The 22,644-nt window shown below is 39.6% G+C and overlaps 1 protein-coding gene across 2 annotated transcripts; it reads right to left on the minus strand.

Annotated features, from left to right (window-relative positions):
• Positions 1 to 2,945: 2,945 nt before the first annotated feature.
• Positions 2,946 to 18,279, minus strand: LOC142101292 (ficolin-1-like). 2 transcript variants are annotated; one of them, XM_075185651.1, is made up of 9 exons: positions 18,127 to 18,279; positions 16,495 to 16,608; positions 15,315 to 15,368; positions 13,490 to 13,525; positions 11,754 to 11,792; positions 10,479 to 10,606; positions 9,780 to 9,909; positions 3,725 to 3,859; positions 2,946 to 3,311 (listed from the first exon to the last, which is right to left on the minus strand). In XM_075185651.1, the coding sequence occupies exons 1-9, from the start codon at positions 18,212 to 18,214 to the stop codon at positions 3,064 to 3,066; spliced, it is 972 nt and encodes a 323-aa protein (XP_075041752.1). In that variant the 5' UTR covers positions 18,215 to 18,279; the 3' UTR covers positions 2,946 to 3,063. The 2 variants fall into 2 exon arrangements, with proteins under 2 accessions (XP_075041752.1, XP_075041753.1); XM_075185652.1 differs by lacking the exon at positions 13,490 to 13,525.
• Between the last annotated feature and the right edge of the window lie 4,365 nt (positions 18,280 to 22,644).

The following is a 22,644-nucleotide window of genomic DNA, read 5'->3' on the forward strand; positions in this document are numbered from 1 at the left end:
TTCTCTCAAAGCTTATAAATATTAAATTGCATCTTTCTCATTGACTTAAAATTAACAAACTGCCCCGGGAAACGAAAAAAATCTTTGCAATCCTAAAAGCTCCTAATCTGTGTGAGACAACAGGTTCTAAAGTGTAGAGAAAAATCTCACCGCAAGCTGCAAAGTTTTACTTACTCCCAATTAGCACAACGCTAGGTACCTTAAAAATTAGGAACAACTCCTCCTGTGCACCATCCCTACAGGAAACTACTGAACTATACTATAATGGGGAATAAATGTCTAAGTTGATATTTACTGCACAGTAATTTGCATATAAACGGGGTCTTATGGTTTTCTTGAAAAGCAAAAAGTCTCGGTGCTGAATTGTGTATTAAGAAAAACAGTAAATTAATTAAGAGAGATCCTAGATGCCGCTGCCCATAGGAGAAAGTGTCAATCCTCCCCTTATACTAAGAACATAGAGAAAAAAGATCAAAATCACTTTTCTGGGTGCATACAAAATATATGATTATTTTATTTTATTCTCATACTCAAGGAATCAAATTTGCTATTACTGTATTTTTCATTTTATTTATATTTATTTTTATGTTCATTCTATAAGAGAGAGACGTCCATGATGGAGCATGTCAAGGGGATGTTATTGTATATCCAGCTCTTCTCATCTAGATCGGGTGAGTTACTCTGTCAGGACAATATCCACCAAAGGCTCTGCTGTATAAATCATGTGGATGCACTCGCTTTTGAACTATCATTGTATTGTTCCTAGCCTGAAGTGTGAAGGCATGTCGGCTATTATTTGATTCGTTTCACTATATCACCTGAAATTATTGATATGTGCAATAAGCAGCTTATATTGCTATACAGAGGACAATCAATCAATTACAAAGAAATTTTTGCTGGAAAAATATATTCATTCTCACAGATTTCTCAGTGTATACTGTTGGACATTTAACTAGATATTCTTTTGATGTAATTACCATTTGAGCCGTAATAAGTGGTCTGTGGTTTTAACATAACATATTTTATTTGATCTTAATGTGTTCGTTTTTTCTGATTTTAGACATCTACTAAATTTTGTTTTAATTTATTGATTCCTTGAGTTTACATGATACGTACACGGTTGACAAACCACATGATTGGTTTATTTCTTATGTTTTTCTTGACAAATCTGTATCTGTACCTTGTTGGGTTGTGTTATGCAAATATTTATGCAAGGGTTAACGATTTATTTTGACAGAAATGTCCGGGGACGCAGTTTTCCAGTAGAATAAAAGAGTTACTTGTATAGTGAACGTGATTTTTTTTTTGTCATATGTGAAGGGTTTCAAATTGACATTAACTTATTAAGAAATTGTTACACTATTTCCGAATAAATTGTTACGCTCCTCCTGAATAAATTTAAGCTATTTCGAAAGATATTGCCGTCATTTTTACTTTTGCGGATGACCCTCCCTACCTCTCGGGTGTGAAGAGAATCACCTTGGCCTGGTAAAGTGCCAATTCACCTCCCTACAAGGTACGGCATTTCACGGGATATTACAAGAGCATCCATCCAATTAGCAAGGTCTCATGATTGACAGGGAGAGAAATGCCATTCAAATCAACCTGGCTGTACATACATCTCAGTCAATCTAATTACGGTATTCAGTGATTGAGAGATAAGCATACAGTATATATTGATTTATATTTGTTATGGATAATATTTTATGAATGTACTATTAATCATATATGATTTTTGATGAAAGTAGTATTTATTTTCCCTTTACATAGCATTGTGGTTTGTTAAATAAATATTTTATATTACATTGTATACATATATTTATATATTTTACTTGTATTTAATGTTGAACTGATTTATTACTAGTCCCTTTGTTTATGCTTCATGCTGTAAAAAAAAACATTTTTATCTGATCCGTTTTATTTTGACTTTGATCCATTCATTAAGTTGTTACCTCTCTTTATTGTTGTAACTCTTCAGTGGATATTAATGCAACATTGTTATCTGTTACCAGATTCACATCCATTGCTAGATAACTATTTCACTGCCAGTACATTGCGCTTTCTTAGAGGGCACATTATATTGTTTTACACATTTGTTCACTTTATTTTCGCCTTATCGGCTGGAATTTAATTAGTTATCCAAATAAGCAGCATTTAGAATCGTTTAATATAGCGAGGAAAGCGCAGATCATTTTAAATCTATTTTACAATTTCAATTCCAGCTACTATCCGCTGCTTCTAATTCCAAAGTATAACTGTGTATACACAAAGACAAGAAAGATTATTTATATAGCGCCACTAATTCCGCAGCGCTGTACAGAGAACTCACTCACATCAGTCCCTGCCCCATTGGAGCTTACAGTCTAAATTCCCTAACACACACACACAGACAGACAGAGACTAAGGGCAATTTTAATAGCAGCCAATTAACGTACTAGTATGTTTTTGGAGTGTGGGAGGAAACCGGAGCACCTGGAGGAAACCGGAGCACCCCCACGCAAACACAGGGAGAACATACAAACTCCACACAGATAAGGCCATAGTCTGGAATCGAACTCATAACAACAGTGCTGTGAGGCAGAAGTGATAACCACTGAGCCACCGTACTGCCCATTATTATTATTTAAATTAGATGATATTTTTTTCCTAAAAGGAGGAATATCATAAGAATATAAAGGGGAGCTCCTTCTGCTCATCTTTTCTACAATATAAACAGCTACTCAATTTGGAAATAAGACAATGGTGGGATTCTACCACTTAAAATATACCAGAGAAGAAAAGATTAAAGTAATACTACAGACGATTTTATCACATCAAATAGACTAGTGCAATTCAATTTGCAATTTTTGACAGTATTTACTTTTGAACAGTAAACATGATTTTATTTTGGGCTCATCTGCGTCAGAAGGTCAAATTATTTAGTAAATATGAGATATAGATGCATATATTGGTATATGGTTTATTGACATTATTGCATGCAGTTACATAGTAAGAGTTCAGTTATATGTATGATAAACCTGATTACAATTCTGGTTGCTTTATAGGAAGCATCTTTCTGTTTGATTACACGGGTCTAATTTTCATCTCAGACTGTTTGTAGGAGTAATTATACCCCTTGCCAGATTGCCAATTAATGCCATCAGCAAAACTGCTATGGGCCCCCGGAAGGTACTGTCCGTTCAGGTTTGACTGATGACAGCTACCATACCACCAGGCTCCCTTGTAATCCTGGGCACAATTACTGCCAGATCCATCATTGTCCTGGTCCACGGTGGAGAACATCATCCCGTTGTGAGAAGTCAGAGAATCTCCTAAACACAAGTACAATATGGGTTATATACAAATCTGCAGAGTGCTGTCCCTGAATCACAATTACTGTGTACAATTAATCTTTTGCATGATTCTAAGCTACATTTCAGAGTGCGCTAAACTCCACCTTATCATTCATTTTTGCTATAATTATAGTTGATTTGTAAGGTGCAACAGTGCTCTGCAGGGGGGAAACAGGGACATACATAACACAAGGACATACATGCTGGACAAAATAAATACAGACATGTAATAAAAGGGTAGGGAGGACTCTGCTCATAGAGAATTACATTCTATTTAGAAGAGGGCACAGCTGAAACTAGAGGAAGGAAGTGTGGCTCAGAGTGGGGACTGGGACAGACCAGTTCAGTACATTTCTTTGTCTGGAATCACCAGAGAATTCATGGTTTCTTACCGGCGTCACCACTCACAAAGTCTCCAATTGTCAGTTTGTATTTCTCAGATTCTCCCATAACTTTGAAGGATTTGTATTTAGCAAAATGTTTTACAGAATCAAATCCTTGCAGATCGACACGTAGTTCCCACGTACCTACAATGTGAGGGGGAAAAATAATTTTAGACCAGATTTAACACTAGAAATTAAACAGGTCTGATATGTGAACTTCATTTCATATATAGGTGCATTTACTACCACAATCTTCTCGCATCAGTTTAACAGGAGGCACACATCACTACATTGTGCTGTTGGGAGACCCTGAGATTTCTACTACATAACTCTCAGTCAGTGTCTTCCCTGTTGTCTACATTCCCCTCCTCACATCATGTCACAAGTCTCTGCCACATTTCCCTCACATCATGACACTGTCCATGTCATATGCTTCTCACTAACACAATCACATATCTCCTGATATACTCTGTGCTGCTGATGACCCTGTTCCTTCCACTATATAACTCTCAGTCTGTGATTTCCTGCTGCCTTCATCCCCCCTCCTACCATCATGTCTCTGCCCCTGTCACATGCAGCCCTGTCTTCACTAACACATCACTCATCTCCTAGTATACTTTGTGCTGCTGGGGGACCCTGCTCCTTGCACTATATAACTCTCAGTCTGTGGCTTCCTGCTGCCTCCATTCCCCTCCTCACATCATGTCACTGCCCCTGTCACAGTCAGCCCCATCCTTACTAACACAATCATGGATTGTCGCCTCATCTTAAAAAATGTCATCCTATTATGTGGCAAGCATATGAGATCCAAGTGGAAATTACAGATGAAGGGGTAAAGAGGTTCTTGATAAAATTGCCCTGATATTGTTAAGCTTTTCATTATACTTAATGTGACCTTTTACATTATGGTTAAAAAGTTAAAATTTTGGTTAAAAAGTTAAAATTTTGTTGGAATTATTTTTTTGAAACCTGCATGTCACAAATCACTGGGAAGTGGATGTATTACCTGCTAGTTATTGACGCTACTAGACAAAGAGGCATGGAGTCTAACACACGCCTGGTATTCACCAAGGACCCCCACAAGGAGGTTTGGTCCTAGCTTTATGGGCCGTGGCCTTCAGAGCCACTCGCTAGCAAGATTACTGGAGTTATCAGTAGTGAGTAGTGGACAAGACGGGTCAGTACTAGAAGAGCCAAACAGAATCAACTCCAGAGTTAAAAGGGTGGTCGGGAACAGGTAGCAGTCAGAACCACGATAACCAATAGACTGTATTAGAACCAGTAGAGTACTGTGGAACTGAAAGCACACAGGTGGCAGAACCAGAACTAGACCGCAGAGAAAATGATCCAATACTCCGGCAGTGGTGCAGTGCAGGAGTCTGCCTTAAATAGGTTGTCCAATTTCATCCAGCAGTGAGTGACATAATATGGCAGCTAACCGCCGATAGGGAATCCTAGCAATAGTGACGCAGGCCCAGTCCAGCCGTCAGTGCACCCAGAAGTCACATTCTATTGCTTAGCAATGGCCGAGCACTGCTGGCCTTGGATAGAGAAGGCATCTGTCCCTGTGGCAGGAAAGATAAGTGGGGCAGCACCTGACAGTAACCCCCCCTCTTAAAGATTCATCCATGGTTAGTCAAGACTTTTTCTGAAGAAATATTTTCTTGAATCTTGACACAGGGCATGGACCTCTTCTGCACTGACCCAAGACCTTTCTTCTTGGCCAGAGCCTTAAATTCTTTGTGAATAAGCAAACCTGTCACTTTCTTGCAGTACGGAAACTGGTCACCATTTATTATCAGTGGATTTTGCAACAAAGTGTAAGAGCGGTGATGGGTGCTATAACTATAGAAAAACACTTGATGACCTGACATAGTAGTTCGCGAATTCCAGAAACCGCTGAATTTCCTTGAGGCCAATTGAGGACAGAATCCACTTTCTCTGAATCAATCTGCAGACTCTGACCGGACACTATATATCCAAGGAACAGAACTTTCTCTTGCTCAAAGAGACAGTTTTCTAGCTTAAACCAATAAAGACGATGGGACCAGAGATGATCGAAAACCTCCCTCCCCTGATTATGGTTGGAGTTCAAATCCTTGGAGAAGATCAAAATGTCATACAGGTACATAACTACTGAAATGTACAAGAGATCCCTTAAAATATCATTCACAAACCCCTGGAAGACTACTGGGACATTACTTAGGCCGAACGGCATCACCAGATATTTGTAATGACCATCACACATGTTGAAGGCATTCTTCCATTCATCTCCCTGACGAATTCTGATGAGATTTTAAGCACCTCATTGTCACGGGCACTAGGAGTCTTTGCCCAGGATATCACCAGATGATGTTCTTACCAGAGTAATATAGCTGGTACTATGGTCCTCTGGTAGCAGGGTGACAACGGAACAGGAGAATCAGCATATGGTGAGAGAATGCTCAAGGAAAGTCTAGTGACTTAGATGTATGAACACGAGGAACCAGATGGACAAGTAAACGTGAGGAGAGTCAGTGGTCTGCGTACAGCAAGTTGTACCACTGCTATAGTGAGGAGGAATGTCCAGGAGTAGAAAGGAGGTAGTGAAAGTCAGTGGTCTGCGTATAGCAAGTTGTACCACTGTCTATAGTGAAGGAATGGGTTCCAGGTGCAAGTAGGTAACGGGGAAGTCAGTGGTCTGCGTACAGCAAGTCGTACCACTGCTTATGTGAGAGGATACTTGAAACTGGTGCCAATGGGAAACAGGAGTCAGCAAGTTGTACCACTGCTATATATATGTGAGGAGGGGCACGAGGACATGAATGGAATACAGAGGATACACGGGCGGCAGACGGAACTTGATCCCACGATGATAACCACAATACAATAATAACTGACAAGCGCTGCTTGAAGTATGCAAAGTCACTATAGAGATCCAGGTAATAGGAAACAAAATCAATAGTAACAATAGCTTCAGTAGATGGAAGACTCCGGAGATGAACACAACACAGTCCAGACAGATATGCAACACAATAGCAAAGTCAATGGAAAGTATGCATACCGCGGTTCAGGAGAGCAGGCTGTCAAGGAGCAGTGCAGCCGCAGTAGCAGGTAGTAATCAGCTGAGTGCAGACACGATGAACACAGGAGAGTTGAAGTGGTCTGGAAACCACAATTGTAGAAGACAGGAATCAGCTGGAGCCGAATACACGAGGAACACAGGAACACCTTCAGAGGCTCATGGGGAATGAGACTCCAAGATCAGGCAACTAGGTAATGATCACAGGTGGTTTAAATAGGGAGGGTTGCCTGATCATCCAATTAATTAAAAGCAACAAGTACAAAAGGTTTCATAAGGGCTGCACATGCGCAGACCCTCAGGATGGCGGACGGCCACGGTTCCTGAACACAGGAGAAATGGCACTCACAGTCCGGTGAGTGACACTCATAGGTCAAGTTTAGTAAAGATTTTAGCCTGCACATGTGGTCAAAGAGTTGGGAGATAAGAGGCAAGGGTTAGCAGTTCTTTACCGTTATGGTGTTGAGCCAACGGTATTCAATACAGGGTCCAATTGAACCAAAATACCATTTAACAATGGAGAATCCAGCTCCCGCCTGGGAATAGAACTTGCAGATGAAACCACGTTTGAGATTTTCCTAGATGTACTTGGACATGACTTGGGTCTCAAGCAATGATAACTGGTAAATGGGGATTGTCTTCCTGGGAATTAGGTCTATGGAGCAATCTGAAGTACATGAGGTGGTAACTTTTTCGCTGAAGCCTTACCTGGAATGAAATGTAGACAGGTGGGAGAGAAGGACCAAAGGACTGCGTGTGGTAAACAGGTTTGAAAGGTTTTAGGATGACCGATTGGAGCCAGTTCCCAGAATAAAAAGGACCCCAGGTAGTAACAAACGATAGACCCAACAAGGCTGGTGCAGAAGAAGATGCCTGTACTGGAGAATTCAGGAAGCCTGAATGGTTTCCAGGCCAGTGGCCAGCCCATGCAGGCATTGAAGGAGCTGTTCCTGGTTCGATTCTTGCTGATTCACTCACTCCGCTAGGTGTTGAAGCCAGTCATGGGATAAAGCGTTTCCAGCGGCGTCCATGTTACTTTACAGCCAGAATATTCTGTCACAAATGAAAGTGGACGGATTATTTGCTCTTTGTTGACGCTGCAGAGCAAAGAGGCACAGAGTCTATCACACCCCGGTGTTCTCCAGAGACCCCTGCAGGGAGGTTTGGTCTTAGCTGCGTGGAAAGTGCAAGTCGCGGCCCTCAAAGTCAGTCGCTAGTGAAGTAGCTGTAGTCACCAGTAGTAGAATAGGTCAGAATGAAGAGATCCAAACAGAATCAATTCGAGAGGCAGAAAAGTAGTCAGGAACAGGCAGCAGTCAGAACCAGGATATTCAATAAACTGTATCAGAATCAGTGAAGTACTGTGGAACTGAAAGCTCACAGGTAGCAGAACCAGTACCAGACCACAGGGAAAGTGACCTCTGGCACCAGAGCAGTGCCATAGTGTACCTTAAATAGACAGTCTAATTACAAATCCAGCGGTCAGTGACATCATACGACTGCTGACCGCCAATAAAGAATCCTAAAGTCCCATCCCGTTGCCCAGTCTGGCCGTCAGTGCATCCATAAGCCTAAATCCATTGCTAGGTAACAGGTGCACAATGCCACCATCGGGGAGAGAAGACGTCGGTGGGAGAGACGCCGTCCATTCCTGCAGCAGGAGAGACATACGGGGAAGGCGCCTGATGCTGCATGTTTCCTGTTTAGCTGCTTGCTGGTCGTATTTCTACTGTCAAAAAGTAGCACCAAGATATTTATATTATTTTATTTTACATTGTGCTACTGTAGAGTTAGGGTTCGCATGCATATAACTATTACTCTTCTTTGAAAAAGAGCTAAAATACTGTATTCTTTGGTTATGTTTATGACAGCATCTCTAGGACATGATGTTAGTTGGGAGCTGACACTTTGAAGACCACAGCTGAACGTGTTATACATAGCAATATAGTTTTGTAAAAGGCTGCAGTAGGTCAGAGAGATAAAATAGATTATTAATATTGAAACCAATTTAAGGCTAAATAAGTTTAGAAAATAAGTTCAAAAGGTGGAATGAAAAGGCAAAAAGAGGGTCTTGGTAAAAATGGGCCTCGTAATATTAAACTTTTTATTGTACTTAGTACTACGATATGATATGACCTATCGCATTGTGGTGGAAGGGGTAAACTTTTGTAATAAAAAAAATAATTAATGTAGGCTGCCGATGATGACAATTTTGCGACGAGCTTGCAGACAGTATTCCCAGTGCACAAAGTCACAACGATCATGATATTGCATTCTTATATGATATATAATGTCACTGAGAAAGGTCATGCCTGCACATTCTATCCATCTTATATAACATGGAGGCAGAAAAGCTTATGGACTGAGGTATGTTGTCAGGATTTCTACGCTATTAAAATTCTGCTCATTGCATTTTCAAATTTAGAACTCCTTTCTCAGAATATATACAGTATATTTATTTCAAGACATCTATAAAAAAAATTCAGATCACATCTTTATTATTTCCATATACAGAGATTAAAGTTTAAAACAAAATTAAATTTTTTTTTGTATAATGTCTAATATTTTATATTATGTTTTATATTAAGATTAACTTTTATTGAGCGTTCAGTATAAAATTGAATCTACACCAACAGCAGCAAGAAAGTCTCATACATTTTTTTTTAAAAAAAGAAAAAACTCTATTGTAGAGAAGAGCACAAATTTTTCAAACTTCTCAACAGAATATAAGCCAATCAAATGTGCCACTGCAGATACTTGCAGTAAAAGGCCTATAGACAAATCACATTATTAAAGTCCTTGGTCATTCACAACAATCAGGGAGAAGAATGAAAGAATTAACGCTAGTCAGAAGCAGAAGATCACCACAGAATGGTCAAGAAAAATCATAAGGAACCTTTTGCATAGCATAAACCTAGCAGACAATGCAAATCATGGAGCACATTAAAGTGGACGAGAGGTGCAGGTTGAGTCAAGATCATATGAAGTCCTAGTGTTCAATACCTGATGATGTTAACATGTGAAGATTGTCATTCCCCAGCCAGAATTCAGACAGGTGACTGCCAAACCCCATCTTATAGGACTTCCAGTCACGCAGGAAATCAACTGAACCATCCCAACGCTTCTGAAATACCTATAATAAGAAAATGAGAAAGGGAATGAGTCCTGAAGCTACAACAGTTGTCAGGATTCAAACCCAAGGACTTTGCAGATCTAGATTGTCTCACTGAGCTACCTGGGGGAACTGGACTTGAGATGAGGCTACATAGGTGGAGCTTGGAAGAGCACAGATTCATTCATTTAGTAGTCTGGTTGAGTGACCTGATTGCAAGTGGCCCTCATGCTCAAGGTGGCTGTCCCCTTAACTCCTTCTGTGACCAAACGTTACTTTCAGAACTTTCCGAGCTATCAGCATTATACCATCACAGGTGCCACCAAGGTGAGTAACTCCTGAATCTTCCAAGTCCCAACTGTGGGAACCTCATAGGCTATATAAGGGGAAATGTTTATTTGGGACATTTTGCATAATTATGTGATTCGAAAATCTGTAATAAATAGTACTAGTGTCAATTGTGACCTTATGTTATGTAGGGTTTGTGCTGTTGGCCAATGTTTTGTTGTTGTTTTGAAGACCTAGAAATTCTCTGAATGTTTGAACTGTATATTTGTATGAAATATAGAGATTTCTGCAGACAGACTTACAATCCAGCCTCCGCCATCAGTGTGCATGTCACACAGGACTCTCAGTGGGGTCTTCCCATCCGGGTATATTGTGTACCAGCCACTGAGACTTTCTCCATGATCCTGCAGCTCCTTACAGTTCCTGGCAGCTGAGAGATAGGAAGCAGAATATTACAGTGTAGGAGAAAGAATCGCCTGGGTGAATAAATAATATAAATAATTCTATGGGCTTTAAGTCTGTCAAAGGCCCATAGAAGGACTTTGGGCTTCTATGCCCCTAGTCCTAATATTATGTGCCGTCACAATTACCATCACACACCTTAGATTTAGGAATATTTTGTTATCAGGATCGTTTCTTGTACTTGATAATTTTTGGGAAGGCAGGACTTCAGAAGAAACTCAGAGTTTGTTTCAGTCGGGAGTTACATGGTTAGGACACTCGTAATTTAAAATAAAAAATAAACAGGACCTGAATTTCGCTAAGACCATACAATCAATTTCATTACTTTCTTTTGTGTTCCAAATAATGTCAAACAGTCACAAGTAGCCATTCCAACTTGCCCTTGGATTGATCAGGAGTTTAGATTTATGGGAAAATAAGTATTGTAAGTATATTATTTTGGGTAGAAAACAGGGCACTGTACCAGGAAAACCAGGATATGTGGGAGCCCTACACATAGTAGATATGATTACAACTTCAGCCATTGTTGACTGATGAATGGTCCTTAATAACACTTTATTATCACCAGGGAACTGAACCTAATGTTCTTTTCGGATTTACCAGCTTGTTTCGCCATAAGAAGAACTGGTACTCTGTAGGAAAAGGTCACATAGCATCATTTGACCTCTACTGCGAGCAGGGAGCCAGACATTAGTGTATGACGCAAGAGGTATTTGTAGTTACCAAATCTGTCAGATAGAACTGGTACCGATCAGCTTCCAAGACAGTAGATAAAAACAGGCAATGGCCAAGGGGTCAAGATCAGGAAAGGTCAAAACAAGTCGACGTCAGTATACAGCATAAATACAGACATCACAATATTCAGAGGTAGATTTACCTACAAGGAGTAATAGTAAAGCAAAGTCTAATATACTTATGCACAATTTACAGCATAAATTAAGATATCTAAGTGTACACACATCCTTAAGAGACTATGAAAATTAGTCTGTAACTATCCTTTGAGCAAAGACAAAAATCTGTCTAAATATCAATTTCCTTTTACATAACCTAATTAAGACTAATTAAAATATTCATTAATATAAAGTCAGAGAAATCAATGCAAGAAAAAAGCTTACCATACACAGGTTGGTGAAAGCCTTGGTCTCCCTTATCTCCTGTAGACAAAAGGAATGCAGACAATGATGAATAGCCCGAAGATAAAGATTCCAACATTTCAAAACAATCTAAGGCTAGGTAGACACTACAGAAATTCCGACCAATCTACAACAACTTTACCTATGACTTAAGTTCTGATTGGTTGGTTGGCTCATGCGTACACACTATACACAAATTACTTTCAAATCATCTGGTCCACAAACAGTGTAGTCATTTTCGAGAATGACAGCACAATATGCAACAAAATAAACTTTGACTTTTCCACCATATAATTATACATTTTGTTAGCTTCTGTACTCTCTACATTCGCTGTTTGAGAAACTATCAGCAGTTGGTCGAGGAATCGGTCATGAATTCATACACGCCACATGATCAGAAGGTGATTGGAACAAGATCATTAAACAGTACGACCAACCAAATGAAACGATGATTGGCACTTTGGAACGACTGTCAATCATCGTCTAAGTATACACACTGAGCAGTTGTATGTCGGCTGATTGGCCCAATGACTGGCTGAAAAACCTCCAGTGTGTACTTAGCCTAATTGTACGGTTTTTCGCCTTGGATATCCTTTTGCCAGCTAGAACTCGATCTTTCAAAAACTGAGCTAATAATATTCCAGTCAACAGAAGTTACCTACCTGTCATCTCTATTTCTGTTGACAACACGACAGCCTATTCCTCAATCTCAGTGCCTAAGAGTCTGACTCAGGATTGTCCTTTGTTCCCCACATCCAAATCCTGTTACATACATCTAAGAAGCATCTCCAGAATACACAGAAGACACTGCAAAAAATGTAATTAATTCACTCATAATCTCTCGCACTCACTATTGCAATTCGCTTTCATGTTTCCCTCCCTCATACAACTAGACTAACCTCTAAATATTCAAGTGTTCCCTGAAACATCGCTTCTCTTCAGGCAATCTTATCAAATTCCGAAACTCCCATTGTAATCCCCCCAGGCTATTCTTCTGAATTGCCATCCCTTGACACAGTTCACTCAAAACTTATATTTATTCTCTTTCTATACCCAAACAACCCTGTTACTCCCAATCTAACATTGCTACGTAACTGGGTCATATAGCTCCAATAAGAATATTTTCACACTACAATCTGACTGAACCAATACGCAATATGCAGCACTTACACTCAAGTATTACACTCATTGTTTCATATTGGGTGTAAGAGCAGCGCTCTCTCACCTCTTTGTCTGTTAAAACCCAGTCTCGTTTTACTACTGGCATCACAGTGGCTCAGTGGTTAGCACTTCTGCCTTACAGCACTGGGGTCATGAGTTCAATTCCCAACCATGTCTTTATCTGTGAAGAGTTTGTATGCTCTCCCCGTGTTTGCGTGGGTTTCCTCCAGGTGCTCCGGTTTCCTCCCACACTCCAAAAACATACTGGTAGGTTAATTGTCTGCTAACAAATTGACCCTAGTCTGTGTATGTATATGTGTATATTAGGGAATTTAGACTGTAAGCTCCAATGGGGCAGGGACTGATGTGAGTTCTCTGTACAGCGCTGCGGAATTAGTGGCGCTATATAAATAAATGATAATTACTGTGTTTGTCCTCAATTGTAAAGCACTACGGAAAATGCTGGCACTATATACAGAAGTGTTAATGAATAAAATTGTTTTTAAAAATACCAATTTTAGCATTACAACATTAAAATGTATTACATCACAGTTTACCTTTTTGTCCTTGTACCCCTGGAATACCCAGAAATCCTATATTAAAATGACATATAACAATGAGTAGTAGCTATTGCACTATACAAATACCAGTGTTTATACTGTTGTATATGAAGTGAGGGGCACTTTACACGCATTACTCAGTCACACTACTGGGCAATCTATTTTAATTCATTTTAACTTGTTTTAGTTTTGTCCATTCATAGAAGATTTCATGTATAGTCAGAGAAACACACACAAACATGATAGATAACACAGAGGCCAGTAAACGCGGATTATTACTAGTAATGTAAGCAATGTCGGACTGGGGCATGAAGGCCCCACCGGGGGATAGGCCGGCCCCCCGGCAGGCCAGTCCGACCCTGAGTGTAAGGCATCTGGGACTTGGAGCAATGAGGATAACAGTACATTAGGGGTAGGTACAATTGTTATCCAGGTCCCCCAAATGTTACATTAGACTAAACTTAACAGCCTGTATACGTTTGATCAGTGGGTTTAATCCAGTGGTTTACTAGGGGCGTTGCTGGGTGATTTGTGGCTGGTTGGATGATGGGCGAGGTCAAATGTTTGTCCTAGTTTTGTCATTTGGAAAGTTAGGTTGTGCCTGGTCATCGTGACGATCACTGCGCTATAGCTGAGATAGTCTAAAAAGAAGGAATCTATTGGCATATCTTTGCTATGAGTTTTGCTGCAGTGATTGTGCAGAGCAGAACCTGGGACACTTTTATTTATGTAGTTTCATGTTCATATCCTATAAAATAATTGTATTCAGTAAATAATAAGATGTGCAGGTATTATCATACTTATGTGAGAGCAGTTTTAGGGCCTCAATTATGATGGTAATAATGATATGTGAAGGAGTTAAAAAATCTTGGTATTTGCCTTAAAAATACATTCAGCGTAATCACCAGCTCCAGCTTTGACCTATCTCAAGGACCCCGGATGGAGGCCTAGGACATGGGATAATGAATGATGGCATTGGGAGTACTAGGACATGGGAACACGAATGATGGCATTGGGAGTATTGGCGCCAGCAAAGATGATAAGAAGAACCCATGATAAGAAAAACCCATAAAAGTGACATGAAGAGAACTAACTAGCTTTGTCAGAAGATTTATATTTACTCAGGAAAATATCAATCTTGTGTTTCTATCCTATAACCAGATCAAACGTTTTTTTCATGTATAAATGTATGCCAGAAATAAACGAGCACAGCTCAGTCCTATCTTGACATTGGCATGTCTGTGTCTTGATTACTGATCTCCTGGTTAACCAGCATCTTATCTCACTGATATCTGAAGGGACTTGATAAAGGAGAGGTAAAATTACCCTAACACTTACAACATTGTGAGAAATCTATTGAGGCCTATGGTATAGGGTGCTCACAGTAATTATCGTATTTGTAATTTTAGATCAAGAGGTCAAGTTCACTATACAGCCGGTTTAGGATCAAGCTAGAGTTCCGATATCGTATGGTGTTTAATCCAACTTATATATTGGCCCATTTATCAGAAATAAGTACATTTTATACCATTATTTCATGAAAGCTTAGTGCATTTTTGATACCTAAGAGATATATATATATATATATATATATATATATATATATATATATTTATATATTTATTCACTAAGCCTCAAAGCTGTGCGCTGGGGATTGATTATTTGTTTGGATTATTCATTAAATAATGATAACGGTTAATTGACTGCCAGCCCTGCGGTTTCTAATATTTAAATATAATCTATATATATATATTTGGATTTATTGATTTATCTGAGGAAAAAAATTTTTTAGTGATGACATCCATACATCAACATTGGTTACCTTTTTCCCCTGCTGGTCCTATTTTCCCAGGAAATCCAACAGATCCTTTTTCCCCTATTATTAGAAACAGTAATGTAAATTAAGTACATTACATTGCATTGCAACACTTTCAGTTTAAATTAATACAATGATTTTGTGTGACAGTCCCACTCAGCCAGGACTTTGTCCCGCCTGCCATGATAGTTGGGATGTATGCCCCACTTCACACTGTACTGCTTGCTAAGGGCAAGCAACATGCACTACAGTTATATGCAAGCAGCTCACCCTAAATAAGCAGTGCAGTGTGAAGCAGAACATACATCCCAACTCTCCTTGCAGTCGGAACAAAGACCTGAATGAGCAGGACAGTCACCCAACAGAATCAGGACAGTTGGCGACCATTGTCCGTGTCTTTGAAGCGGATGGGAAGAGATGGAGAGCAGCATAGCACTGTCTCAAATGATGGCCCACACCCTCTTTCATACAATATGGCAGTGTGGAATGGAAACCCCCCCACTAGAAATCCTAGGTCTTCAGCATCTCCGAGAGACAGACCTTCTCGTTCCACCTCTCCAGACGTCAGGAGAATCAAGTCAAAGATAAGCCAAAGAAACTATATATGGACACATGCGTATCCATTTTTGGTGCATATGATTAGTACAGAAATATATTTCTTATGCAAAAAATAATGTATATTCAACTAATTCTAAATAACCTCTTATAACTTTATCAAACACAGGAATACACAATGGTACTTTCCACTCAGGTTAATTAATTCAGATAGGTGAAGAAATACATGCAATCTCTTTAGATTGGCTCAATGTTAATATTTAGAGATTATTTTATAATAATATTCATGTAGCAGGACTTTACTTGGCCTGTGTGAAGGTGTTGCTAAATATGCTTACAATGCATTAAACAGCCTTTCCTCTTCTCAAAGTTATCCTGTCTATAGTATTCATGTCTGATAACCCTCTCAAAACATCTTGAGGGAGCCTCTGTGCCTCTATACATTGGTTATAAATACATAAATAACATGATTCAACCACAGGTACCCAACCTCTTTAATAGGACAAATGTATTGTAACCTATAACAACTAATCACACATGAGCATCTACAGAACATTTTGTGTTCCTGTATTTGTACCATATTATTAAACCTTATTGAGTTTTCTGTATACATCATTGAAGGTGAACTGACCTCTCTCCCCCTGTTGTCCAGGATCTCCTCTCAATCCATCATGTCCAGGGGCTCCTGGGCACCCTCTGAGAATCGTCAACTTGTCCGATTCTCCGATCCCCAAAATTTTCACTTCTACCATACAGCCATGACAATAAAGATATGTCAGATGAATCGAAGGGATACAGTAGAGGAGAAATACATTTGTAACAAAGCTTTAATTCATAAAATAGACTACTCTATGGTTGAGCGCAAGCATTGTGACTATCTTATGACCTATCCATCATAATCATCTGCTGGTACTGTTCAATAGACACACCATTGTTTCCAGGTCATTAAATAGATATAGCGCTAATCATGTGACCTAATCTAACTCAACCTTGTGTTTATTAGGACATTAAACAGTAGTTATTTAACATAGGACCATGATGTTTCTTATTTTCCCAACACAGTCTTGTGATTTATTTTGATTGTCAATATTGTTAGAATTCAGATTCAGTGATAGGCAGCACCATGTGTCTATCTAATAATGTTCTTACGATATCTGCAAAAACACATCAGGGTTCATGACAACCAGTTCAGATTGTAGTTGCCATTTCCCAGTACAGTTTAGATCAGATTGGTTGCTATGGGTTACACCACCTTGTTGTACATTCCGTAGGGCAGTTTTATCAGATAAGCTCCATTGTTATAGAATTAACTTGCAGACCATGGCTGATAACTGTTATCCGAATTACTGTCCCTCAGCAAACAATGGGCCACATTTATTCCCGTCACTAATAATATGTAGAGATTAGTACAAACTAAAGCGTGGTACACACTATAGTAATTTCATCCACTTATCGCGCAGATCATACAATAAACCATCATTTGGTCTGATATTGCATCAGTGAGTACACTCCTTCGATCATTTTTTATCTTACCAAAACACATTGTATCGTTTCATTTGTTTTTATAAACTTCCAAAAATATCACGATCAACGATGGTACGAGGTCGGGTAAATGTGGCAGTGTGCACGCACTCACCACCAGCAGTGTAGGCAGATATCTGTAGAGTGTACAGAGTCACGACCATTTCAGCAGATGGTTATGAGAGATGAAGATCACAGATCTGAAGGTAAATCGTGTAGGTGTGTACAAATGAATCTGCAAGATCATCTCAGTCGTTGGTAAAATCATTACAGATATTGCATCTGATGAAATTTTCTGTCCTGTGCACCCAGTTTAAGATAAGGTACTGATACAATACAATTACAGATTGCATGGTGCAATACAGCAGTTGTTTTTGGCAACTCTTTTTAACTTGGCTAAAAAGAGAGATCCATTTTTGGTAAGAGTTAATCCCCACATAGTTCTCTGAGGAAATCCTGAAAACACGCACTGTTACTCTGTGGGACAGAGGTAGTAGACAGGGTTAAAAATATTGAGCTTGATATTCCGGTCACTATTATTATTGCAGTATACAGTGTATTCACATATCCCTTTATCTAGGAATTATCTCTGTGAATCCAAGACTGTGAAATTTTTGTGCCTATCGTGTAATCAATTCATTGCAAAATAGATAATAAATGCATTATATTGTTTAAATAATAATGTTAATGACTAGGGCATATGCGATCATGTAGAGACTTATTCTTTGCCGCTGTGACTTACCTGGACAGGTGCTCTCTGCGGCACAGAGCGTAACGCTCAGCAATAGGACGGTGAGTGTACAGGAGATCCTCATGTCTGAGAGACACATAGTTACTTACTGGTGTCTTCAGCTCCTTGTCTCTTATAACGGTGTAACAGCCGAAACATTGCACAGCTATTCCACGCCCAGGCTTTTGTTCTTTGTGTATTGAAATCCTGTCTTCAACAAGAATATTTCCATCACAATCTTTTTATTAAGCTTCAACCAAATATCTTTCTGACATCTGATTCAGCAGATAAACAATAGTTACAGCTATGTTTTTTTTATTTTCAGAAATTTTACATGTCTAGTTTTCCTTATATAGATATTTCTGTTTTAAGAAGCAGCAATCAACAATTGACAACATAGCTTATCATTTGCCCACATTACTAATGACGGAATCCTATCCTCTGTCTGTGCAAATGTTTGCTCCTTTGCAAATGCCTCCAAAGTTCTCCATAAATCCAGGCTCCTGGCCAGAGATCTAGCACTTGCACAGATTGAGTCTAACGATGTGTCCAAAGCTGTTTTGCAAATCATTTATTGAGCCCAAATGGGCCCAAAATATCTACATGTGTAGAATGTACCATCCAATGATGTCCGATAATGATTGAAAGAGGATTTCAAGTCTTCCATGACAAATATGTTTGCTTACGAAATGACCTAACATGCTCCTTTCTTCTACAGGATACATGGAAGAGTTGAACCAAGTCTCCCATGGAAAACAGTACTTAAACTCTAGAATAATGGAAACTACATCTAATAGTAACTGTTCTATTAAGATGGCCATATACGTTACAATCCTGCTGCTTGGCCCAATTGCCAAATGTTGGTTCAAATCTCCTGAGGAGGGAAAATCATCGCAGAGACAAGAAGAAGTGCCATCGAGACTTCCAAATTATCATGATTTATTACACCAAGTTAGTAGAGAGGAACATAATACTCATAGAATGTGCCCACTATAGATGCAAGTTTCTTCTAAGTGGAAAACCATTCTGTGTCTTATACCCACAATGCCCCCCTTCAGCACGTTATGTCAGCACATCATTCAGTTAAATGAAGAATGGGAGAAAAGACATTTGTAGTTATAAGACTAAAGATCAGCATAGATCATAAGAGTCACCAATTAGACTGCTCAGATGGTCAACATCCATCTTGGGTATAGAAAACGAAAAAACAGATTGTCTTTGTAAGTGCACTCCCTTAGGGGGATATCTCTCAGAAGTATTTAGACCTGTTGTGGTTGAAACGTGTTGGGGATAGAAAACAAAAAAAAACATTGTTTTTGTAAGTGCACTCCCTTAGGGGGACTGTGCCTTAGAAGTATTTAGAATATCATCACCAAGAATATTCGTCCTTATATGTGGAATATTATATGCTGTTTATACTGTATTGCGCATTGTTTGTTTTCTCCTTTTCTTTCAGATATGTTTATAACAAATAAACAAATAAATGATAATAATAATAATAATAATAATAATAATAATAATAATAATAATGTTTATATATTTGTGAATACACAAATGATTTAGAAGAGAAGAGGATACAATATTTGGTCACAAATTTAAGTATTCTCAATTTCAACACTTTTATTTAAGATTTTTTGGGTCAAGTTTAATATATATTTGTTTAAAGAGGATTGTGTTCCTCTAAATATACAAAGAGTTTGTTTAGCTAGTACATTGACACTATTAACGCTTGAATTTTTAGCCACTTATTTTACTATCACTGTTCTTTGGGGAAGTGTATATCCCTATTCTAAATCGATATAGCTGCTTTTAGAAAGGAGCGCAGGATACACTTGGTGTTTTTCCTTTATCTTAATGTCATACACATGTTACAGCATTCACTGGGGATTTTAAGAGCTGTATCCTATGCTTTCTCCGCAATAATATTATAAGATAAAAATAAAATCAGTTACCATAAAGACACATGAGCATCAAAGTAGAGAGTATACAAGCAAATGCAAGAGCAGAACACAACAATGTCAGCCCACTCTCCCAAGTCCCTGGCTATGTCCACCACAGCAGCCTGGGAGTTGGTGCATGCGCAGTGAATATCCGTAAGGGTCTCAATGTGCAGGCATCAGCCCCTATGCATGACCAGGAAAGAAGAGCCCAATCAGCTCCTCCAGGCCTTGTAAAGCTGCCCCGCCCCTGCAGTGCCAGTATCTCCACCCCTGAACAGGAACATTTTGGGAGAATTTCACAAGTGACATCGGATTGTTGCCTGTAGTCCTCAAGAATTCCCAATATACAAAATAATTAAACAAGCTTGATGAATTTACTTAATTTCATTTAGAGGCATGCTACACTAATTACTTATTTATAAAAAAAAAACCTACTTAATGCTGATTCATTAACATGACCGATCTAGTTATTATTCTTCAAAGTTAAAGAAAACAGGAATGTGCATTAGTCCCTATAGCAAGCTTGGTTGGTTTGCCAAACTATGTTTCTCCCATATTTCTTGTGACCTGACCCTCGTTTAGTCGATGCTATAAACACCTAAGGTTACTTTTCACAGCTTGTTACCTTTAATAGATGGAGGGAGACATGATATCTACTAAACAATAGAAAAACATGGGGCATCACATAATAGGTTTGTGGGAACTGGGAATTATTGTTTTTTTTATTTTGTTAACTTTGGAAGAGAACTTATACAATTAATACATTTTAAACTTTTAATGAGGAATTGTATGCTGGTCAGGAGTCTTGATGGATCCCTTGCCCAATATACACTGGTTGGGTAGGATCCCATTGTTTTGGTACAGATGCTGGGGCCACTTATCTCGTCCATAAGTACACAGTAACCGAGCCCCATGATCCAAGTTACCCAATCCTCTAACCACGTCAGCCGATGTGTGTTGCTTCCTGGGAAGGGGGAAGTAATGTAGGGTTTCTCCTGTAATTAAACACAGGGGTCTGATTCATGTTCCGACATATGTCCATTTATATAGAGTATCTTGTTTGATTCCGCACCGCAAATGCACAGAATGGACTTTACGCCAGTGAACACAATTGCATGCCATTTATGTGTGAACGTAAATGACACTTACGGTTCCCTACAACTTGAGAGGCTTAACGGTGGAGGGAAGAGGTGGACAAACGTAGGCCATGTACAGTAAGGACGTTCCAACGCAAATGCGTCTGATTCTAGTCCTGTGTGTCGCAAATACACTTGTTTTGACCCATAACTTTTGCATACACTACAGGGCTGATGTAACCGACTGACAGTGATGACTGACACGGCATAGTCTGATTTAAAAGTTACACCTATGTGTGCCGCTAACACATAACTGTATGCAACTATCAGGTGAGGGTCCCAAAAAAAGATATCAAGCCCCCAGATAAATATTAAACAAATAAATAGAAACTACATGACTTCCTCTCAGATAAAACATTTAGTCAATTAGCCCAGTGGGAGGTAATTAGGTTCAGCAGACATTCTGGCAGCTAAATTCCAACTACGTAACATCTGCCATATCCGTCTCTTTCTCTCTCAGGATGCCACCAAGACTATCATACACGCACTCATCATTTCCCGCCTGGATTTCTGCAACCTCCTCCTCACCGGCCTCCCCCACTCCCGTCTCTCCCCCCTCCGCTCTATACTCAATGCGGCCGCAAGACTCATCTTCCTCTCACGCCGCTCCTCCTCGGCCTCCCCTCTCTGCCTCGCCCTACACTGGCTTCCCTTCCCCTACAGAATCCTCTTCAAACTCCTCACCACCACCTACAAGGCTCTCTCCTACTCTACTGCCCCTTATATCTCTAACCTCCTCTCCATTCACACTCCCGCCTGCTCCCTGCGCTCAGCCAATGATCGCCGCCTCTCCACTATTATCACTTCTTCCCACTCCAGAATCCAAGACTTTTCCCGTGCTGCCCCCCTCCACTGGAACGACCTCCCTCGTTCCATCCGTCTCTCTCCTACTCTGTGCTCCTTCAAACGTGCACTGAAAACCCACCTCTTCCTCAAAGCCTACCAACCATCCGCATAACCCCTTCATCTCCTCCACTCACTCTCTCCACTGGCCACATCTGACTCCCCGTGTGCCTGTTCTGTTTTCCCTCCCTTAGGATGTAAGCTCACATGAGCAGGGCCCCCTTCCCTCCTGTCTCCCTACCTGTTCTTCTGCTTCAGGTTTATTGCATCAACCAGCCTGGAGTTTCTGAAGTACTGGTATTTTTTGTTTATTGTTTTGTACCGTTTCACCCTGTATAGTCTACTGTTTGTACTGTGTACGGCGCTGCGGAAATCTTGTGGCCCCTAACAAATAAAGGATAATAATAATAATAATAACTTAACATTCAGATCGCAGTAATGCATTGTCTTTGATCGTGTATATGGATCAATATGCAACTTCCTACATAGAGGAGATTAGGTTGACACCCATGGGACATTTCCTCCCCCACATTACCATATACACTGCCCCTCTGTATGCCGTGCCATTTCTATTTGCTTAAAAAGCCTGTGTGTGAAGGGGTAGATTGTTA

The sequence above is a fragment of the Mixophyes fleayi genome, chromosome 9, assembly GCF_038048845.1.
Source record: "Mixophyes fleayi isolate aMixFle1 chromosome 9, aMixFle1.hap1, whole genome shotgun sequence".
Lineage (NCBI taxonomy): Eukaryota > Metazoa > Chordata > Amphibia > Anura > Limnodynastidae > Mixophyes > Mixophyes fleayi.

Excerpts from the sequence above, each read along its gene's own strand:
- LOC142101292 (XM_075185651.1), bottom strand. The coding sequence starts at position 18,214 with ATGTGTCTCTCAGACATGAGGATCTCCTGTACACTCACCGTCCTATTG. Across the intron at positions 16,609-18,126 it reads CGCAGAGAGCACCTGTCCAG|AAGTGAAAATTTTGGGGATC; the intron begins GTAAGTCACAGC and ends GCTGTATGGTAG. Across the intron at positions 13,526-15,314 it reads AGGACCAGCAGGGGAAAAAG|GATTTCTGGGTATTCCAGGG; the intron begins GTAACCAATGTT and ends ATTTTAATATAG.